The 18,855-nt window shown below is 44.9% G+C and overlaps 1 protein-coding gene across 1 annotated transcript in view; it reads right to left on the bottom strand.

Annotated features, from left to right (window-relative positions):
* Window positions 1-18,855, bottom strand: part of LOC138293606 (membrane-spanning 4-domains subfamily A member 5-like) — a 60,689-nt gene that overhangs the window by 30,881 nt on the left and 10,953 nt on the right. Inside the window, exons 2-5 of the mRNA XM_069232876.1 lie at window positions 18,317-18,488; window positions 11,010-11,129; window positions 7,248-7,304; window positions 3,173-3,334 (exon numbers count right to left, since the gene is read on the bottom strand). Of these exons, the coding sequence (XP_069088977.1) occupies window positions 3,173-3,334; window positions 7,248-7,304; window positions 11,010-11,129; window positions 18,317-18,478 (501 nt within the window). The 5' untranslated portion in view covers window positions 18,479-18,488. The remainder of the gene's footprint in view (window positions 1-3,172; window positions 3,335-7,247; window positions 7,305-11,009; window positions 11,130-18,316; window positions 18,489-18,855) is intronic.

Below are 18,855 nucleotides of genomic sequence, written 5' to 3'. Positions count from 1 at the left end.
CTTGTTTTCCTAGTATGAATCCTCCTACTAGTACGTTCCATGGACTCCTCTTTCCATGAACATGGACTTGCAATAGTATGAGTCCTCTGCTCACATTTGAGGCATAAGACAAAAGTAGGCAATCCACTCAGAAGCATTTGTGGTCAGTCAACTTAGGACTAGTTTAATTGCCTCTTGCAAATTATTGGTCCACAATTCTGCTAGGAAATAAGTGGTCAGCACACTTCACAAAATGCATTTGCAACAATATTGCACAAAGTTAAATGACAACAATTTTGTATTTTAAGGAAACTATAGGACGCATTATTTGATATGCCAGTCTTCTGAATACAATAAATTTGTGAAGCTTCTAGGTAACATGAATTTAACATATGCCTGCAGAAGATACATTTGCGTAATTTAAGTATATGAATTTATAACACTTTGGTACATCATGAATTGGTACCACCCAAGCGCACAGACAACAAAGGAACTGGGAGAGGGAGGAGTACTCGAGAGTGACCACAACACTGGGGGAAGGGGAGAAGCATATGGGCAACAGACAGCAACATGGAGAGCAGAGGGAGAGAGGTACTCAAGGCAGACAGCTGGAAAACATATCCTATGGAGTGCTTAACCAGAAAGAAAAAAAGTAGTGCTTACAATGTAGGCAGTGAAAGCATTTCCAATCAAAAGTGATGGTAACAAGGCTAAGCTTCATGGGAGGGACAAACACAGCATTGCCACTTTGGACATGAATAGGATGCAGGCAAATGAACAGCAGCAGACTGGGGCAATTCAGCCGCTGGCAGCTGGAGGATGTTGAACAACCGGAAGGTTGGGGGGTGGGAGGGAGGAGCAACCAGGTGGTGGACGGGTTGAGCTACCAGGAAGGGGGGTGTTTTGGGCAACCGGGAGCAGGAGAGCGTGGGGGTGAGCAACCTGGAAGGGGGAGGGGGGAATTGAGCAACCAGGAGCAGAACGAGGGGGGTGAGCATTCAGGAGCAGGAGGTTGGGGGAGGGTTGAGCAACCAGGCGCTTTCAGCAACCAGGAGCGGGAAGATGAGGCTTCCATTAACTCACACCTCAACAACTGGGAGCAGAGGAGTAGGGGGAGGAGCAACAGCCGGGAGCAGGAGGTTAGGGGAACAAGATCTGGGAGTTACAAACAAATAGGAGCGGGTGGGTGACGGGGGTAACAAACAGAATCAAGAGAGTAGGGTGTTAAACAAAGGGGAACAGGAGGGTGGTGTGGGCAACAACCAGGAGCAGGAGGGTGAGAGGGAGCAACAAACAGCAGATTTAACAAACAGGAGCGGGAGGATGAGGAGCAGCAACAACCAGGAACAGGAGGGTGCACAATAAACAGGAACAGGAGGGTAAGGTGGACAACAACTGAGGGGGTAAAGTGGAGCAACAAACAGGAGCAACACAAGAGGAGCGGGAGGGTGGGATGGACAACAAACGGGAGCTGGAGGATGGTGAACAACAAACTGGAGCAGAAGGTTGATGGAACAACAAACTGGAGCAGGAGGGTGGGGGAAACAAATGGAAGCAGGAGGTTGGGAGGGCAACAAACGGGAGCAGGAGCGTTAGGGGGAGACAATGGAGGGCAACAACTGGGAGCTGCAACAACTGGGAGACGCTGCATCTGGGGGTGGGAGAGTGGTGGGGGATTAGCAACCGGGAGGGTAGGTAGGGGCAGCAACGAGAGCAGGAGGGTGAGGGTTTAGCAACAAAAGCGGTAAATGTAAAAGCAGCACTTGAGGGAGTAGCACATGAGCAAGAAATCAATGCGCGGGGGCACTCGATGGTGAGCGCAACACGGAGGAGAGCAGAGGAGAAACACACCAGCAAGAGAGCAACATGGAGCACAGATTGGAGAAGAGAAGTTCATAAACGAGCCAGTTGAAAAACACATCCAGTCTCATGGCGTGCTTAAGAAGAATAAGTATAATCGAAAAGAAAAGTGAGCAGTGGAAGTGCACAAGAATTCTCTAGGGGAGTAAAGAGGCTATAGGCAGGGTCAGACTGGCCTACGGGGCACTCCGGCATTGCCCAACGAGATGTTATGACATGTCAGTGCATGGGCCGCTTTTCTTGGCTGGTTGTGGGCCTGTTTTATGGTCTTCTGGGATGATTTTTACTGTTGGCTTCCCTGATATTAAAAAAAACATTACCAGCAGTAGCTCAAATCAATGCAGTCTTCGATACCTTTCAAAACACTTATTGAGTGAGTCTTTACAACTTCAAAATCACCCCAATTTGCAAACATGGGCCACGTTTTTAGCTTCTAATTCACCAATGGGTGGTCACTTATTTTGGTGCCCGGACCTATTTTCTGACCCAGCTCGACCCTCACTATGGGATAAACACAGAAGAGGAAGTCAAATGCACATAAGGCAATGAATACAAAGCACATTAATGAGAGTGACAACAAGTCAACAAGTGGTAAGCAAAGGGCAGGCTCTAAGCATATCGTACGTTGACAATTCGCAACATAACTAACTAATCCTGCAACAAAGTTGATGAGACTTCAGAGTGGCAAAAAGTTCAAATCAAAGACTGCCCTCCTATTCTAGTTTTCTTCATAAATAATGTGACAATGAATGATTTTACAGTACTGAGCATTAGGTGAGGGTAGATTTTGCGGGTTTGGATGCTGAATAGTGGAATATGGCAGTGGTGTTGGCAGTGGAGGCTGAAGAAGCTTCCTGTCACTACTGACTATTGTTCCCAGGGCTCTAGATGTTAGGGAAGGTGCAGCTGTGCCTGTGTTGAAGAGGCTAGGACTATCCATGGAGGCAGGGGATGTTGGTACACGAACAGAGATAACTTCCATTTTGAAGGTGTTCTGCTGAGTGGGTTCTAGAGCTACCCAGCCTCCAGGCAGTGAGGTATTCAGTAATTTGGCAGGATGGCATTATTGACATGGTTTGGGATTGTGATCATAAAATTTATAGAAGAAATATTAAGGAGAATGGAGAAGGAGATGCTAGAGGCACAAGAGGTAATGCAATCACACTTTTAACCAAAAACCCAAGTGCTCAAAACCTTAGCAAGCTAAATGCAGACAAGGTCATACATTAAATCGCCTGAGCAAGCCAGACGCAGACATACACGAATGCCTGAGCTGAGAACATTTGTTTGGAGTTTGGCAACACATTTATAAAGATCACCAGACAGTACTCACAAGGAAGGCAGCTCTGTACATCTTGCACTGGTTGAAGGCAACGCCCACTCCCTCATTCATGCAAATGTCATAGGAATGACTGGTAAGATCGAAAGAGAAGATGACGACTGCTGCAACAGCCTCGACAGCAGCGATGATATTCAGGACCAAAGTCACAATTAGCTGGAGGAAAAGGAGACTTAGAATGAGAAGATGTGCAGTATGTGAGTGTGTGTCAGCTGCAGAAAGGGGAGATTTCAAGTGATGCAGCAAGCAGTCTGTCAGCTGCAGACAATGCAGATTTCAAGTGAATCAGCATGCAAGGTTTGTTAGCAGCAGACTGTTGGGATTTAAAGTAAGGCAGAATTCAGTGCCTGTCAGCTGCTGAAAAGGGAAATTTAAAGTAAGACAGTATCCAGTGTCTGTCAGATGCAGAAAAGGGAGACTGGAGATGAGTTAGGAGCAGAGAGGGAATATTTAAAGTAAGGCAGAATTCAGTGTCTGTCAGATGCAGAAAACAGAGATTTAAAGTAAGGCAGGATTCAGTGTCTGTCAGATGCTGAAAAGGGAAATTTAAAGTAAGACAGTATCCAGTGTCTGTCAGATGCAGAAATGGGAGATTTAAAGTAAGGCAGGATTCGGTGTTTATCAGCTGCAGAAAAGGGAGATTTAAAGTAAGGCAGGATTCAGTGTCTGTCAGATGCAGAAAAGGGATATTTAAAGTAAGGTAGGATTCAGTGTCTGTCAGCTGCAGAAAAGGGAGATTTAAAATAAGGCAGGATTCAGTGCTTCTCACTTGCAGAAAAGGGATATTTCAAATGGGGAGGCATGTAGTGCCTGTCAGCAGGAAATTGGGGTGAAAGGTAATGCAGCATGCAGTGTCTGACAGCTGCAAAATGGGGAGATTTAAAATGAAGCAGCATGCAGGATCTGTCAATTTCAGAAAGGGAATTTAAAGAGAAGCAGCATGCAATGTCTAGCCACCGCACAAAAAGGAAGATATAAAGCGAGGCAGCAAGCAGTGTGTGTCCGCTGTAGAAAAGGGAGATTTAAAGAGAGACAGCATGCAGTGTGTGTCAGCTTCAGAAAAGGGACATTTAAAATGAAAAAAGCATGCAGTGTCTGCCAGCTGCAGAAAAAGGAGGTTTAAAGCTAAGCAGCATTCAGTGTGTGTCAGCTGCAAAAAAAGAGACTTAGGGCCTGATTCTGACCTTGGCGGTCTTTTCGCAAGACCGCCGAGTTACCGCCGCGGCAAAGACCGCCGACCGCGGCGGTATGCCGCTGCGCGTATTCTGACCGCTGGGAGCGTTCCGCCGGAATACCGCCAGCAGCCACACTGGCGGTCGGCGGGAAAGTGGAGACTGGTCAACCTCCACCGCCACGCCAGCGGGCGGGGGGTGCTGCTGTGCCTTTGGACAATGTGTGTAGTTCGGCGGGTGCGCATGTCGGCATGTATGTGTGCGGGTATGTGCCACCGTTGTGTATGTGTGTGTGTAGGGGGTGTGCATATGTGCATGTTGGGGGTGCGTGCATGTCGGGGTGCGTGTATGTGCATGTCGGGGTGGGGGGGGCAGGGGGTTCGTACCACCTCTGGGGGGTGACAGGGGGGTGGAGGGTGTGGGGGGAGGACTTGTGGGGGGCAGTGGGGGGTGGGGGAGACCCCTATCAGTGCCAGGGAAGGAATTCCCTGGCCCCGATAGTGCCTACCGCCATGGTTCGCATGGCGGTTCCCGACCGCCAAAAACCGCGGCGGTAAGCAGGGTCATGATGCGGTTGGCGGTCTTGGGTCGACCGCCGGGCCGGAGTGTGCGAACTCCAGCCCGTCGGTCATGACCGCCGTGGCGGTCGGAGTGGGGAAGTGGCGGTCGATCGCGGCGGTGACCGCCGCGGTCAGAATGCCATTTTTTGGACCGCCAGTCTGTTCGCGGTCCAGCCGCCGCCTCTCCGCCGACCGCCAAGGTAAGAATCAGGCCCTTAATATTAGGAAGCTGTTAGTATCAGACAGGTGCATGAAAGAAAGATTTAAAAGCATGCAGCATGTAATGTCTAGCAGCTGTAGAAAAAGCGAGATCTGTAGATGAAATATAGTTGATGGAAGTTGTCTACAGATATTCTGAGATTTATAATTAGGTATGCAGGTGTACCAGCTGTAAAAAAAAAAAATATATTTAATTTAGAAAGGGGAGGTATACCATGTGAGCAGTAGAAAACACAGGATTTAGAAAGGGTGAGATGTGTAGTGTATGATATTTGCAGAAATAAGGGATATTCAGAATGTGGAGGTAGGCAGCATGTGCCAGGTTATAAAGAGGAGATTAAAATTAGGTGGTCTGTGGAGTCTCTCTGGAAGAGTACTGGAACAGGACTTATGAGAGTCACATGGCAGTGTGTCACAGTCGTAGGAAGCCAGAGATTCAAAGGCGGGCATGAGGTGTGAAGTTGCACTAAAAGGAGGATTATGTAGGGGGAAATCAGCACCACCTGACAGCTGTTAAAGAAGAGTTTCCTGTAGAATGTTAAGCAAACAGCGTTAAGTTGGCACTTATTGACAAATGTCAAACTGGAGCAGGTTTCTCGGTCACTGAAGGTAAAAGGTGCCGAGTGGACAGACTATTTAAATTGTGACTGCAGGGGGTTTCCATTTTGTTTTACTCTTTTGAGGGTAACAGTCTACACACCCATTGGACTTGAAGTTTAGTGGAATAAAAGGTAAGATTTTTATTTTTTTTATTTCCATAAGTGAATACAGACTGGAAAAGTGATTTTTCAGCAATGATATATGTATAATGATCAGTAAAAATGAATAATTGAGAGCCTTCTTAACAAAGTGTAGAGATGCAGGGCCCTTCGGTGGTAGGCGCAGCAGCAGTGTTAACTGATATCCACTTGGAAGGAGTATAAGAGTGTAAGTGATCAGTGTCTCTCAGCCAGAGAGGCTGATGGAATTAGAAGGTATTTGGAGTCTCCAATAGAGGTGCAGTCAGAATTGGAAGTGATGTATAGCCTCTCCCCTGGAGGTAGAGTTAAAATAGGAAATTATGAATATATAGTTCCACCAATGGTGGTGGGGTCAGAATGGGAAGAGATGCATAATTCCTTCAATGGAGGTGGAGTCAGTAGAGTAAGTGATGAGTTGCCACTCCAATGGAGTTGGGGTCAGAGTGGGAAGAGATATATAATTCCTTCAATGGAGGTGGAGTCAGTAGAGTAAGTGATGAGGTGGCACTCCAATGGAGTTGGAGTCAGAGTGGGAAGAGATGTATAATTCCTTCAATGGAGGTGGAGTCAGTAGAGTAAGTGATGAGGTGGCACTCCAATGGAGTTGGAGTCAGAGTGGGAAGTAATCTATAGTCTTTACAATGGAGGTAGAGTTACAATACGGTCTTTGCATCAGCTCTGTTAAGTTAGTTAGATTTGTGTTGTAAGATGCACAAGAACATGAAGTGCTCTTTGTCCTCTGGTTCTCAGTTGTCTTTAAGGGAGCTGTATTCCTCTCTTGGTTAACCACTTCCAGCCTTGATGATGCGTCTGTGGCTACGAAACATGTGTTCACTGTTTTTTCATCACAGTATGATTGTTATTTTATATACACTCATGTGGTCCTGTATTTTGTGACATTTCAAAGTGGTTCTGTCTTCATCATACACTTTGAAATGAAAGGAACATTATATACATTTTAGGTGATTTTATTTATGAATAAACTGATAGAATAAAAGTAATAAGACAATTTAGACACTGCAGACCTGCACTATAACTTTCTGAGGTGTCTCTCTCCGAATCCCTTTTCTTCTTTCATGATATATGCATCGACAATAGGTAAATGGTGTTAAGAGAGTCCACCTTAGAGCTGGAGATTTTCTGGACACCTCTATCAACCTTCTCAGTTCATTTTATATTGAGATTTAATGTATATCTGCTATATAGATGCCCCCTGTAAAAAGTGTGCATATGAGTGTAAAGGTGCATTCATGTGTGTATAAGGGTGTGTGTGCGTGGGAGGGAGGGTGTGTGCATACATGTGAATCAGTTAAGAAGATGAAAAGCGTTTGCTGGCTTTATTCTGCCCTCTTTGCTCACGGGTCTCAACTATACTTACGTGGTTACGTGACCTGCCCTGATGGGCTGAAAGAGAAAAAGCTCCACTGACTATGAACTGTTCAAGGAAAGAAAAGGAAAGTTAGTTATCAGTAATAATGAAATGGTACTAATGGAGACTGTGGCATTCTATCCACCCCACTCCATTCCATTTAGCTAAATTGTAGTCATTTGTACAAGCATCTCTCGTAGCACAAGTTCATTCTTTGAAGTAAATAACACCTTACATGACTGCCTGTGTGTTTTCAGACTGAGTAGAGACAAATACCACATTTATGGACATAGCAAGATAAATTTTGAACCACTGGCAGTATGGGTGGCCCACAATGCGGTCAATTTTTCTGACATGGTGGTAGCAGAGACATTAAATCGGGGGTTGTAGGAAAGTACCATCTTGCCTGGCATGTTACCCCCATTTTTACCTGTATGTCAGATTGTTTTTGCCCTTGTGTCACTGGGATCCTGCTAGCCAGGAACCTAGTGCTCATAGTTTGTGGCCTGAATGTGTGTACCTGTGTAGTGACTAACTGTGTCACTGAGGCTCTGCTAAACAGAACCTCAGTGCTTATGCTCTCTCTGCCTTTAAAATTTGTCACTACAGGCTAGTGACCACTTTTACCAATTTCAATTGGCACACTGGAACACCCTTATAATTCCCCAGGTACCCAGGGTATTGGGGTTCCAGGAGATCCCTATGGGCTGCAGCATTTATTTTGCCACCCATAGGGAGCTCAGACAAACCTTTACACAGGACTGCCACTGCAGCCTGAGTGAAATAACGCACACGTTATTTCACAGCCATTTTCACTGCACTTAAGTAACTTATAAGTCACCTATATGCCTAATCTTCACTTGCTGAAGGTTAGGTGCAAAGTTACTAAGTGTGAGGGCACCCTTGCACTAGCAAAGGTGCCCCCACATAGTTCAGGGCCATTTCCCCAGACTGTGCGGGGACACCATTACACGTGTGCACTACATATAGGTCAATACCTATATGTAGCTTCACAATGGTAACTCCGAATAATGCCATGTAACATGTCTAAGATCACGGAATTGTCCCCCCCATTCCAAATCTGGTATTGGGGTGCCAATCCCATGCATCCCCGGGGCTCCACTATGGACCCCGGGTACTGCCAAACCAGCTCTCTGGGGTTTTCTCTGCAGCTACTACTGCAGCCAACCCACAGACAGGGTTCTGCCCTGTTGGGGTCTGGGCAGCCCAGTCCCAGGAAGGCAGAACAAAGAATTTCCTCTGAGAGAGGGTGTTACACTGTCTCGCTTTGGAAATAGGTGTTAAAGGCTGGGGAGAGGTAGTCTCTCCCAGCCTCTGGAAATGCTTTGAAGGGCACAGATGGTGCCCTCCTTGCATAAGCCAGTCTACACCGGTTTAGGGAACTCCCACAGTCCCTGCTCTGGCGCAAAACTGGACAATGGAAATGGGAGTGACCACTCCCCTGTCCATCACCACCCATGGGGTGGTGCCCAGAGCTCCTCCAGTGTGTCCCAGACCTCTGACATCTTGGATCCAGAGGTGTGAGGGCACTCTGGAGCCCTATGAGTGGCCAGTGCCAGCAGGTGACGTCAGACACCCCTCCTGATAGGTGCTTACCTGACTAGGTGGCCAATCCTCCTCTGAGGGCTGTTTAGGGTCTCTCCTGTGGGCTTTTGCTCAGATAACGACTTGCAAGAATTCACCAGAGTTCCTCTGCACCTCTCTCTTCTACTTCTGCCAAGGATCGACCGCTGACTGCTCCAGGGCCCCTGCAAAACTGCAACAAAGTAGCAAGAAGACTACCAGCGACATTGTAGCGCCTAATCCGGACGGCTATCTCAACTGTTTCCTGGTGGTGCATGCTTTGGGGGCTGTCTGCCTTCATCCTGCACTGGAAGCCACAAAGAAATCTCCCGTGGGTGGAAGGAATCTTCCCCCTGCTTCAGCTCGCACCAAACTTCAGCGTCACCGGTACACTGGGACCCCTCTCATCCTGACGAGCTTGGCCCCTGGAACACAGGTGGTGGACCCAAGTGACCCAGATTGTCCAGTGGTCCAACTGTCCAAATTTGGAGGAGGTAAATCATTCATGCACAGCCAACCCTAGGTCCCCAGCACTCTGGTCTTGCGATGCTCAGCTCCCTGAGTTGGTCTCCGGCTTCGTGGGACCCTCTTTTGCAGTGTTCAGACGACCGCTGTGTTCAGACTTCTTGAAACCATGTTCAAGTACTTCTGCGGGTGCTACCTTCTTGTGTGTGGGCTCTCTACGTTGCTGAGGGCCCCCTCTGTCTCCTCTCCTTAGTGGCGACATCCTGGTCCTTCCTGGGCCCGGGCAGCACCCTTTTTCTTCAACCGCAACTCTTGCAGCTAGCAAGGCTTGTTTGTGGTCTTTTGCCAAAGAAACAACTCTGCATCCTCCAGCACTGCGTGGGACATCTTCTGCACGAAGGAGAAGTTCCTAGCACCTTCCGTTGTTGCAGAATCTTCAGCTTCTTCCATCCAGAGGCAGCCATTTTGCACCTTCATCCGGGCTTTAGTGGGCTCCTGCCCCCCCTGGACACTTTCTCGCCTCTTGGACTTGGTCCCCTTCCTTTGCAGGTCCTCAGGTCCAGGAATCCGTCTTCAGTGCTTTGCAGTCTGTTGTGGTCTTTGCAAAATCCTCTATCACGACTCTAGTGTGTTTCTGGGGAAATAGTAGTACTTTACTTCTACTTTCCAGGGTCTTGGGGTGGGGTAGCTTGGACACCCTTTGTGTTTTCTTACACTCCCAGCGACCCTCTAAACACTACACTAGCCTAGGGGTCCATTCGTGGTTCGCATTCCACTTTCCTAGTATATGGTTTGTGTTGCCCCTAGGCCTATTGCATCCTATTATATTCTACAGTGTTTGCACTACTTTCTGACTGTTTTACTTACCTGATTTTGGTTTGTGTGTATATTTTGTGTATTTTACTTACCTCCTAAGGGAGTATATCCTCTGAGATATTTTTGGCACATTGTCAGTAAAATAAAGTACCTTTATTTTTAATAACCCTGAGTATTGTGTTTCTTAGGATCTAGTACCTATATGATACAAGTGGTATAGTAGGAGCTTTGCATGTCTCCTAGTTCAGCCTAAGCTACTCTGCTATAGCTACCTCTATCAGCCTAAGATGCTAGAACACTATTAATCTACTAATAAGGGATAATTGGACCTGGCACAAGGTGTAAGTACCATCAGGTACCCACTATAAGCCAAGCCAGCCTCCTACAGGGGTGGGGGTCAATATAAGTGAACTAAGCAGTTGCCTACATCACCGAGTTTAAGACCTTCTTAGGAGAAGCCCAGAGAGTAGAAATGGAAATACCCTGTCTAGAATTAATAATTCCAGCCAGTACACCCACCCCTGGTTCTGGTCATCGTGAGTTTTCATTCCAGTAATGGGAAAAACATGGTAGACTCAAAATTAGAAGGTCCCTTTATTTGCATGAAGTTCCTGATTCAACTGGAAAACTTGGTGATTTTACCAAACTATGTAAAACCTACGCTAGGATGGGACGGTATACCCTTTAGTGGTACCGCTCATCTGACTCGCAACAGGGCCCAAAATGGGTTGCGCAGTATAGTCTCCATTTCATACTTCAGGACCCAGAAGCCACGTTTTGGAGTTAGACACTTGCAAAAACTTGAAATAACGCTCATGAAGCAAACCAGCAAATTCCGTACCAAGTAAATGATTTGGTCATAACAGGAAGGAAAGCAGGTGTAAATTATCTGAAATGTCTACTCACCATAACTCCAGCCCAGGAGGGCACTTTTGAGAGCAGCGTGATGCTGGTTTGACCAACATAAGCAGTGCGCAGGAGGCCTCCAAAGATGATGTGTATGGCACCAACTATGATCTGTACCACCTGAAGCCAAGATCAAAAGCACTCAATTAATAAGTATAATAATATAATGTACACAGTGAGAGTGAGGTTGTTCTTTTTTCCTTCTTCCTCCTGACAATTCATTTTGTCCTTTGGCCAAACTTTCCCTCAAACTCACTGTTTACCACCGGACACCCACCCATGCTCCTGCATCTTTTAAGGTCATAGTAAACATAGAAAGGTAAAAGAGACTACCATAACCATGTGTCCTATTTAGGTCTGGATCAACTGAGAGCTTCCATCAAGAGCAATACTCTAGAAAGGTTTGGGACTGGAGTACCTCAGCTGTGGCTTTTTTGGGCCAGCTGTCTTCAGCCACTGCTCGAAACAAACATCTGGCTAGGATATTTTGAGGATATTAACATTTTATAGAAGTGATTGGCAAAGAAGTGAGTGTCTCAGCTGTTGCTGAGTTATACGATTGCTGCTGAGTGTTGCAATGGCTTGAGACTGATGAGTGCTGTGAACATTCTGGCTTTGTGCTGAGTAGTGAGTGTGTTTCAGCACACACTGGAGTCCAATGAACAGCAAACGCCAGTACCATCTGCTGCACAACTGGCTCAAGCCTCTCTCCCTTATGCAGTCAGGTAGGTGGACAACTGCTTGCCCACCTATTGAGGTGCAAGAAGCCGCCATGGCAGTGGAACCGCAGCAAGGGGCTCAGTGACGCAGTGTTCTCTTGCAATCTGAAACAAGCGGGGCACTGAGCTGCCCGCAGTTGGGATCATCTGAAGATGAAGCCAGGTGTGATAAAGCTGCCAGGGACTTAAGAGGTGGTTGATATGTAAGAGTGAGTGTCTCTCTTTGAGAAGTTCTTCTGTTTCATGGTCGCACAGTGCAAGAAAAGAATTGGATTTAGCTCAGGTTCTTTGCAGATTAGTACAGTGACCTCGAGCTGTCCAGAATCGCAAAGCACTGCCCTCAGATTGGACAGCTGCATGGCACAGAGGAGTTCCTGAAATAGCTTCTGCAAATGCTCACCAACACCAGATTATTGAACCTTTCAGTCTTCGCATAGATTTGTTTGCCTTTTGCTGTGTGACCATGAGCTCAATATTTCAACCATTGATGTATCCATCCATCCATCAATCGACCCACCCTCACACTCATACAGTATTTATCAAAGCACTTGACATGCACTCACTCATCCATCCATGGACTAGCTCTTCCATCCAACCCTCGGCTCATTCTTATAAACACTCACTTACAGATGAAAACAACCACACACGCAACCTCGCAATTCTTGAAGAACCAATTTCACCCATGACATAGCTAAACCTATTGACTCTTCCAGCGCCTGCCTGCACCCCCCTCCATCGATTCCCCATTTTCAGACATCTGCGATTCCATATCATTACTCACATTTCAGGAACTGTAAGAATTTTTTTCCTTAATTTGTACATTCAATCCAAGTTCCTGTGAAAATTTCAGACAGACTGAACAATACATTGTTTTAACGAATAAGACAGAGTGCACGCAAGTTCCTGGGCTTCTTTTTTCCTCTGGATTTTGTACAGTGCTAATTTCCAACTCTCTCCAAATCGTCACAATCTTCAGTTGTTCATGTTGTTGTGCAGCCATTTGAGTTATAGCACCATGCACGTTATATTAGCACACTAGGCCTGCAGCGGTGCACTTTAACCTAGATATATTTTATTCAGCTTTGTTTATTATTTTTACAATAGCCACTTTTGCGGTCTTGTTTTACTTTTCTCTGTCTAGCTGTTCTTTGCCTAGCCCAGCACTGCGTTCTTAAAAAAGACATTTCTTTCACTCTGTGCTTCTCTCAAGGCTGCAGTAAGATAGGTTGCCGGTAAACATGGTAACGCTTTGTCTCTGGTATTCATAGAAACATACACATCCTTACGTAGGGACATTTTTTCAGAACATCAGCTGTTTTATTATAAAAACACTTCACTGTCCCATACACGTTAGAGGGAGATTCCAGCCAGAGAACCACAAATGTATGCTGATTGCTGAACGCTTCGCTACAGCTGCTTATGCAGACTTCAGGCCTATGCTCCGGTATGAGGGACGATGCCTTCCCAGGGGAACCTGAAGGGCAGAACTAGAGCTTAACATGCTGTGCTGTAATATAGCCTAGGTAGGAATTATTTTAAGGACTCTAGTGACAATATGGTAGCGTTATTTTTATGCTTCACTCTACTTGTCTCAATTTTAATCCTGTCAAGCTTCATCGCCCTGGTTATTGCAGTATATGCTTTATTGTCTAAGATGCAGTTGCTTCATTAAAACCTTAATGAAACATATACTGCCTCTGTTTGTCCTTATATATGTGAGACTAATATAACTGAGAGAAATGGGTGTGATCTGAGTGACCACGATTTCCCTAAGGAGTCAATTGTGTCCTGCGCTCGGCTCCCCAATCATCCCTGCTCTTGGGTGGAGATGAGGCACTTCTAGTTAGCCGGAGCAAAACCCAAATTAGGCCAACAGGTGTCACCTGTATTGGGTTAGACTCAGTCCCCCACACCGCAGGGGATTCTGCCACTCAAATCCAGTAGTCTCATTAGAATAATGAGAGCCTACGCGACAATGTGTTTGCAAATAGTGTATTTATTCCTTTGCGTGATAAAATATTTTTGCATGAGTTTTTAGATAACTAAATGACCATGAGGATTACGTACACAATATATCAAATAAATTCCCATTACGAAACAGTACACTGCTTTAGGCAGTCACAAACCACAAAGGCTAAAAGGTATTTAGTTTTAAGTACATCTCACGATGAAGCTCATAACTTTTCACTGCTTTGCTGGTGAAATAAATTTTGAAAATGCCCATTCGATACTTGGCCTCTTTCAAAGCGATGGTGGATGAGATATTACAATATCGATACCAAATCTACCATTCCAAGCGTAGAGAAAAACGCATGGGAAGTTGAGCGGAAGAGGTCGCCGAACATGTGATGGTGGTGCAGTCTAATTCAAAATGACTCAGTCCTGGTCACAGTCATTCCTTACCCAGTGTATATTCTCTCTTCCCGCCCGTCCTTCGAGGTATTACAATGTGATGGTTGGCAAATATGAGCATAGTTTGGGGATTACTACTAGTACTAAATCCTCCAAGTGTGAAGGCAGTAAGATAATTCATGAGTTATGTACTCGCTGATGAGATCTATGCGGAACCATTAGATCTGACTGCCATCAGGGCTACACTCACCCATCATCCCTGTTATGTTGATACCATAAGAACCACTGACTGACAACAGCGGCACGACATTTAGCAGTATTATTAGAAAAAGATGTGCCTCCAGGAGCTTAAACTTTCATGTTCAATGATGTCTCAGCCAGTTTCAATACAGTTGAATCCTTTTACAGTACGTGATACGTTGGCATATTGACACTTGTGTCCCATCAATGTTGTTATACGGTGCATGTGCAGATATTGCTATCAATACGCTATGTTGTTATGTTAGATTGATTTGCATGGTGCAGCTTACCACCGGTATCTAGGATGTGGAGCAGGAATGTAGGCAGGGTGGAGCTCCTAGTTGAACAGCCAGATCTTCAGTTTCTTGCGGAAGATGAGTAGTGAAGGAGCTGTCTTGATATGTTGGCGAAGTTCATTCCATTTTTTTGTGGCTGTGAAGAAGTGCCCTCCTGACTTGCTTCTGTGGATGCAAGAGACCAGTGCGAGGGTGGGAGAGGTGGAGCCTCTGTCAGGATGGATGGTAGAGCGGAATTCAGTCATTAAGGTATACTGGTCCGATGCTGTGGAGGGCCTTGTAGGCATGGATGAGTAGTTTGAATTGGCAATGTTCTGGGATGGATAGCCAGTGTAGTTCAGAGAGGTAGGGAGTGATATGAGCTCTCCTGAGAATGTCTAGGATGAATCTTGCAGCAGTGTTTTGGATGGTTTGCAGTTTTTTCGTTTGCCTTTACCAGCAAGTAATTTTCTGGACCTTCTGATCAAAAATGACAATAATCAACTCATTGTTTCACTCTTCCGCAAACCAACAGAACGCAGCACTCTACTACAGTACAATTGTTTTCACCCCAGGGCACTGAAAGATGGATTGCCATTTGGCCAATTCCTCCATTCGACCTGTTTTCGTTTTTTTATTTCCACTAAGTAATTATTTACCCCTTATTTTGGGAAGCAGCTCAGATCACCTTCCGGATGGCTCTGTGGCAATTCCATTACCTATTAAGGCTGAGGTACTAGCTTCGATTCTCCATTCAACCTATTTTTTTTCCCTTCTTTATTTCCGCTCAGTATTTAATTCTAATAGATTAAATTCACCTCACTTATACGTCTGTTCCAATTCACATTCAACTTTCTCATAACTATTTTTTATATGACCTATTCCAAACAAGCCCAAAGTATAATATCTTTCTCTTCAACTTATACACAGCTGTTTCTCATTGCCTTTTGCCCTGGGGCGCGCTCCAAAGCCACACTTGTCTCCAGAGGCTATTTATAGAAGGAGAGTCAGGTCTGACTTTCCCTTGTATACAGACTCCAGGTTTAAAAAAAAACAGCGTTCCCCACTGTGGGAAGATGCTGCCAACCTACCCAGCTCTTATAATAAAGGTAAAAAAGATCCTTTTGTCCCTTCAAGCTGTCATTCATTTATCTTCCACAGGCTCATGAATGCTTTTCTTTTTTAGGTGACAAAAGCACTATTCTGGGTCAGACAGTGGTGAGTTATGCCTTAAGATAACTTGCTCCCACAAATAATAATTTTAATATAAGCTTATAAACTGAATTGAGCCCCCTTTTTTCCAGATACCAATATTTGACATCCAGCTGAGGCTTTAATAATTGCAACCTTTTACCAGTACGTATATTATTTTAAATATGGCCCTTTTTGTTTCTATACATCATAGCACACTCCTTACTGATGGTCTTTTCCTAGACAGTTCCCCAGGTCATTTTTTGTCCTAATGAGACCCTATAATCCGTAGTAACAAAAAGGTTGGTCTCAAGGTCGGGATTAATAGATCTGTTTTCTACAAAGAGAAGTGTTAAATACTTTCTTTGGGGAATAATTTATTTACCAAATGTATTCATAAATAGCCGAGCAGGAAGGAGAATGACGGAATGACGCTATTAAATCAAAACATAGCACCCGGTATTACATTTAAACAACATCCACTATTATAAAAAAAAATGAAAAACCAAATCATAAAAATGAAAAGAATGCATCATCTGAAGATTGTCCCAACAAAATCTCCTCCATAAGAGGTGGTGGTACGTAAAACACTTATAGTCGTAATCCACTCAAAAGAGATGGTTGTGGAAAACTGTATTCACAAGTGCTGGACCCTAAACAATTCCTTCTTGGGGTTCCTTGCACTGTGCGATGTTGCTCTGGGAGGCCAAATACACCTTCTACACAACCTCGCCACAATCCACAAGGTGTTAACGCGTTTCGGCCCCCTCAATTCTGGGCCTCATCAGGACTACAAAGGGACAACATTGCCTTGGCTGTTCTAAAGTCTGGTGGCAGTCAAAGGGGAACCACGTCCGGGGGAAACTGTGAGGGTTGAAAAGTGCAGAGTCCTTAAATCGAAGCGCGCTTCTGATTTGCGCAGAGCGTTTACCCGGTGTTCATGAGAATCCTCTCAATCTTCCGAAAAGGCATAGGGGAGACTCGCACGGCTGACTGCCCCAGGGAAATGCGTTGCTCTATAATCCAGCATAAGTGTTGAAACGCTATTGACATGTTAATTCAAAACATAGTTGAAGAGGTCTTGTCTGATTATCAATCAGTCAATGGATTGACAAGCATACTTCATAACTTAATAAGAGGCTGTCTTTGTGAGATACAACAAAGATCACAGAACTATAAGTGATTTCCTTATTGCTTTATGGCGTGGTGTCTCTTTTATCACTTGGGGATCACTTGTTTCAACTATCACTCTTTGTTTATTTTCCTGAAGTATGATTATAAAAATGATTCACCATTATATGCTGATACAGCTTCCAAAGCATTAAAAACACCTTTTTCACATATGTGTTGATACTGGATTCAGTGGAGTTTTGTTGAAAGATTCTAGACAGATGATTTTCATCTTCATTTAAGATTTTTTTGTATGAGTTAACCAGTAGCAAGATTTTTCTGCTATAATATTTAAATTGATTGAAAATGTGTTTCACGTGGATATGTGTTTTGTGATAGTTATACACAGGTTCACATGGACATTCCGGATTGCTTTTGTATTTGTTTAGTGTGCATTTCAGTTAAGGCAACACCTTAATGCCAATAAATTTCAATACCAAACCCTAATGGCTTTGCCAATACTTGTTGGTATAGTTACCTCTGTACCAGGCCTGACTATTACTCTGGCACAGTTTTCACTGAACTGCAAGTCTCAAATTAAGCAGTTATGCAGCTGGAGGTGCAGACTGTAAAAAACAGTTTCACTGATGATTTTCCTTTAGCCCCTTTCTATAAATCCTGCACTTCCTTTATATTGAGATTGTCTTGCTGAACTAATGCTGACTAGTGCTAACCAGGTACAGACGCAACGCTTTTTAGACTCTCAGGGGGGGTAGCAGGAATTGGGCTTGGAAATGTAAGGACTGGGACGAAAGCAGCAAGTGTTAAGTCCTAGCTGTTTAAAAACAAATGTAAATAAATAAAATAAGTAGTTAGTTCAGGCCATCTGGCCCATAACACATAGGATTCAAGCACATTTCTAACAGTTTAATGGATATAAACACACACTCAACATTTAGGCCTGATTCACTGTCCCTCTTACTCTTTGAGGAACCTATTTCAACAAGGACACTAGCTTTAACGTCAGAGCTCACCAGAAAGCTAATTGTTCCCTCTGCAAAAATCTCTACATGTAATGTTCTGAAGACACACATTTCTGGGTAAGGAACCCTCTCCTTAGACTGAAGGTCCATCCAAAAGGAGCCTCTGTCTCAAATCCATGCACACTTGATTGAGCCAGGACTTACATCCAGAGGCAGTAGCTCCTCCCATTTCCAGAATATATAGATGGTTCAGAATCAGGCCCCATACTACATTTCAGGCTATATTGAGGCCTCAGAGATGGAACCCATACTCAGAGTCCAAGCCTCCATCGGTTCAAGGGTATATCAAGGCCTCAGACTCCGTACCCTCACCCTTGCCCACAGCCCAGGGCTCCACAAGTTATAGGGAACACAAACAGTGCAGAGGCATATCTTACCCCCATGGCGAACACTGCACTCTGCTGTGAGTTCTGCTGCATGTTAGACTTTGGGCTCTGAGGCGGCACATGCTGCTGTTGGCCAAACGTGCTAGGCTTTTCAGGAATCAAGTTCAGCGTAGACTCCATCCCGCTCTTCTGTGGGGTTCCCGGTGAGGCCATGTTCTCCAACCTACAGATGTACAAGATGCACATGTTAGGTTCTGTGCCTCAAAGTTAGGAATATCTTATATACTTCAGAAGTACAAAAAAAATCTTGATATTCAAAAACTTTCAGAGATCTTGTGGGTCACTGAGCACTGATAAAATCTTCTTAGTAGGAAACCTAACTATTCACAGCATGCGGTGGATACTCCCCTCCTTGACAAAGTAATCTGTAGTTCAATGTTCACTGGACACTTTAGAATGATATCTAAAGTAAACTGTGCTTTCCAACTTAGACTACCCATCCCCTAATCAAGCTACCCACAGCCTCACTCGTGTAGGCTCATTTAGTAAGCATTACTCATCTAATAAGTTAATTTATTTGATTTGGTGCT

This window comes from Pleurodeles waltl, chromosome 4_2 (genome assembly GCF_031143425.1).
Source record: "Pleurodeles waltl isolate 20211129_DDA chromosome 4_2, aPleWal1.hap1.20221129, whole genome shotgun sequence".
In the NCBI taxonomy this organism is placed as follows: Eukaryota; Metazoa; Chordata; class Amphibia; order Caudata; family Salamandridae; genus Pleurodeles; species Pleurodeles waltl.
The sequence above is the reverse complement of the archived record's forward strand: the minus strand, read 5'-3'. Positions and strand labels throughout refer to the sequence as shown.